Source organism: Asparagus officinalis, chromosome 6, assembly GCF_001876935.1.
Source record: "Asparagus officinalis chromosome 6, Aspof.V1, whole genome shotgun sequence".
Lineage (NCBI taxonomy): Eukaryota > Viridiplantae > Streptophyta > Magnoliopsida > Asparagales > Asparagaceae > Asparagus > Asparagus officinalis.
Genome location: NC_033799.1, coordinates 20,285,724 through 20,286,665, shown reverse-complemented (window position 1 = coordinate 20,286,665; position 942 = coordinate 20,285,724). Strand labels below are relative to the sequence as shown.

Here is a 942-nt window from a genome sequence, read left to right as displayed (position 1 = left end):
AATGCAATAGATGGTTTGTTTAAGAAGCAATATGGCTTGTTAAAGCCATACATGAGAGAGCTCTTAAGGAGTAATGATGGAAGTACATGCATTCTGAAGGTCACAGATCAAAGTGACTCATCAGAATCAGGAGTCTTTCAAAGATTCTACGTGTGCTTTGCAGGTAAAGTAAATGTGTTTGTTAGAAAATTTTGAAGTTTTATCAAAGCTTGTATGTGCAGGTTTTTTAGGCCATACTGAATTCATTCTTGTGTTCTCAGCCATGAAAAGGGGGTTCGCCAACAATTGTAGACCTATATTTGGACTTGATGGGTGCTTTCTTAAACATGCATGTGGTGGGCAATTGTTAAGTGCCGTGGGGAGAGACGGCAATAATCAGATGTGGCCAATTGCGTGGGCTGTTGTGGAGGCTGAAACAAGGAGCTCTTGGGAATGGTTTATGAGAATCTTATCCAATGATCTCAACATGGGAGAGGAAGAGGGATTGACAGTAATTTCAGACCAACAAAAGGTAAGGATCAATTTCATGTCATATTCAGTTTAATCTCTATCTGGGCTACATATTTACATATTTGAGTATGTTTTTTTGTTTAATCAGGGTTTAGTTCCAGCTATACATGAAGTTTGGCCCCAAGTGGAGCATAGGCAATGTGCAAGACACATTTATTCCAATTGGAGGAAAGCACATACTGGAAGAACTCTTCAAAAATAATTTTTGTATTGTGTGAAGGCAACCTCCATGGGGGGTTTTGCAAGAGAAGCTGGCAAACTCAAGGATTACTCTCAAAGGGCATATAACGACTTCATGGCAAGGGATCCTCACACCTTATGTAAGTCCCATTTTAAATGTCATAGCCAATGTGACAGTGTCGACAACAATATGTCCGAAACCTTCAACTCATTCATCCTTCTTGCAAGATACAAGCCAATAATTTCTATGCT

The 942-nt window shown here is 39.5% G+C and overlaps 1 protein-coding gene across 1 annotated transcript; it reads left to right on the top strand.

The window, feature by feature from the left end:
• On the top strand, positions 210–712 carry LOC109845860. The gene is made up of 2 exons (XM_020415117.1): positions 210–511; positions 599–712. Exons 1-2 carry the CDS (start codon positions 263–265, stop codon positions 710–712), a joined length of 363 nt encoding a protein of 120 aa, XP_020270706.1. The 5' UTR covers positions 210–262.

What these genes read in the sequence shown, in the direction of transcription:
- LOC109845860 (XM_020415117.1), top strand. Translation starts at nt 263, where the DNA reads ATGAAAAGGGGGTTCGCCAACAATTGTAGACCTATATTTGGACTTGAT. An exon ending in TAATTTCAGACCAACAAAAG is followed by an intron (nt 512 to 598) that starts GTAAGGATCAAT and finishes TTGTTTAATCAG; the next exon opens with GGTTTAGTTCCAGCTATACA.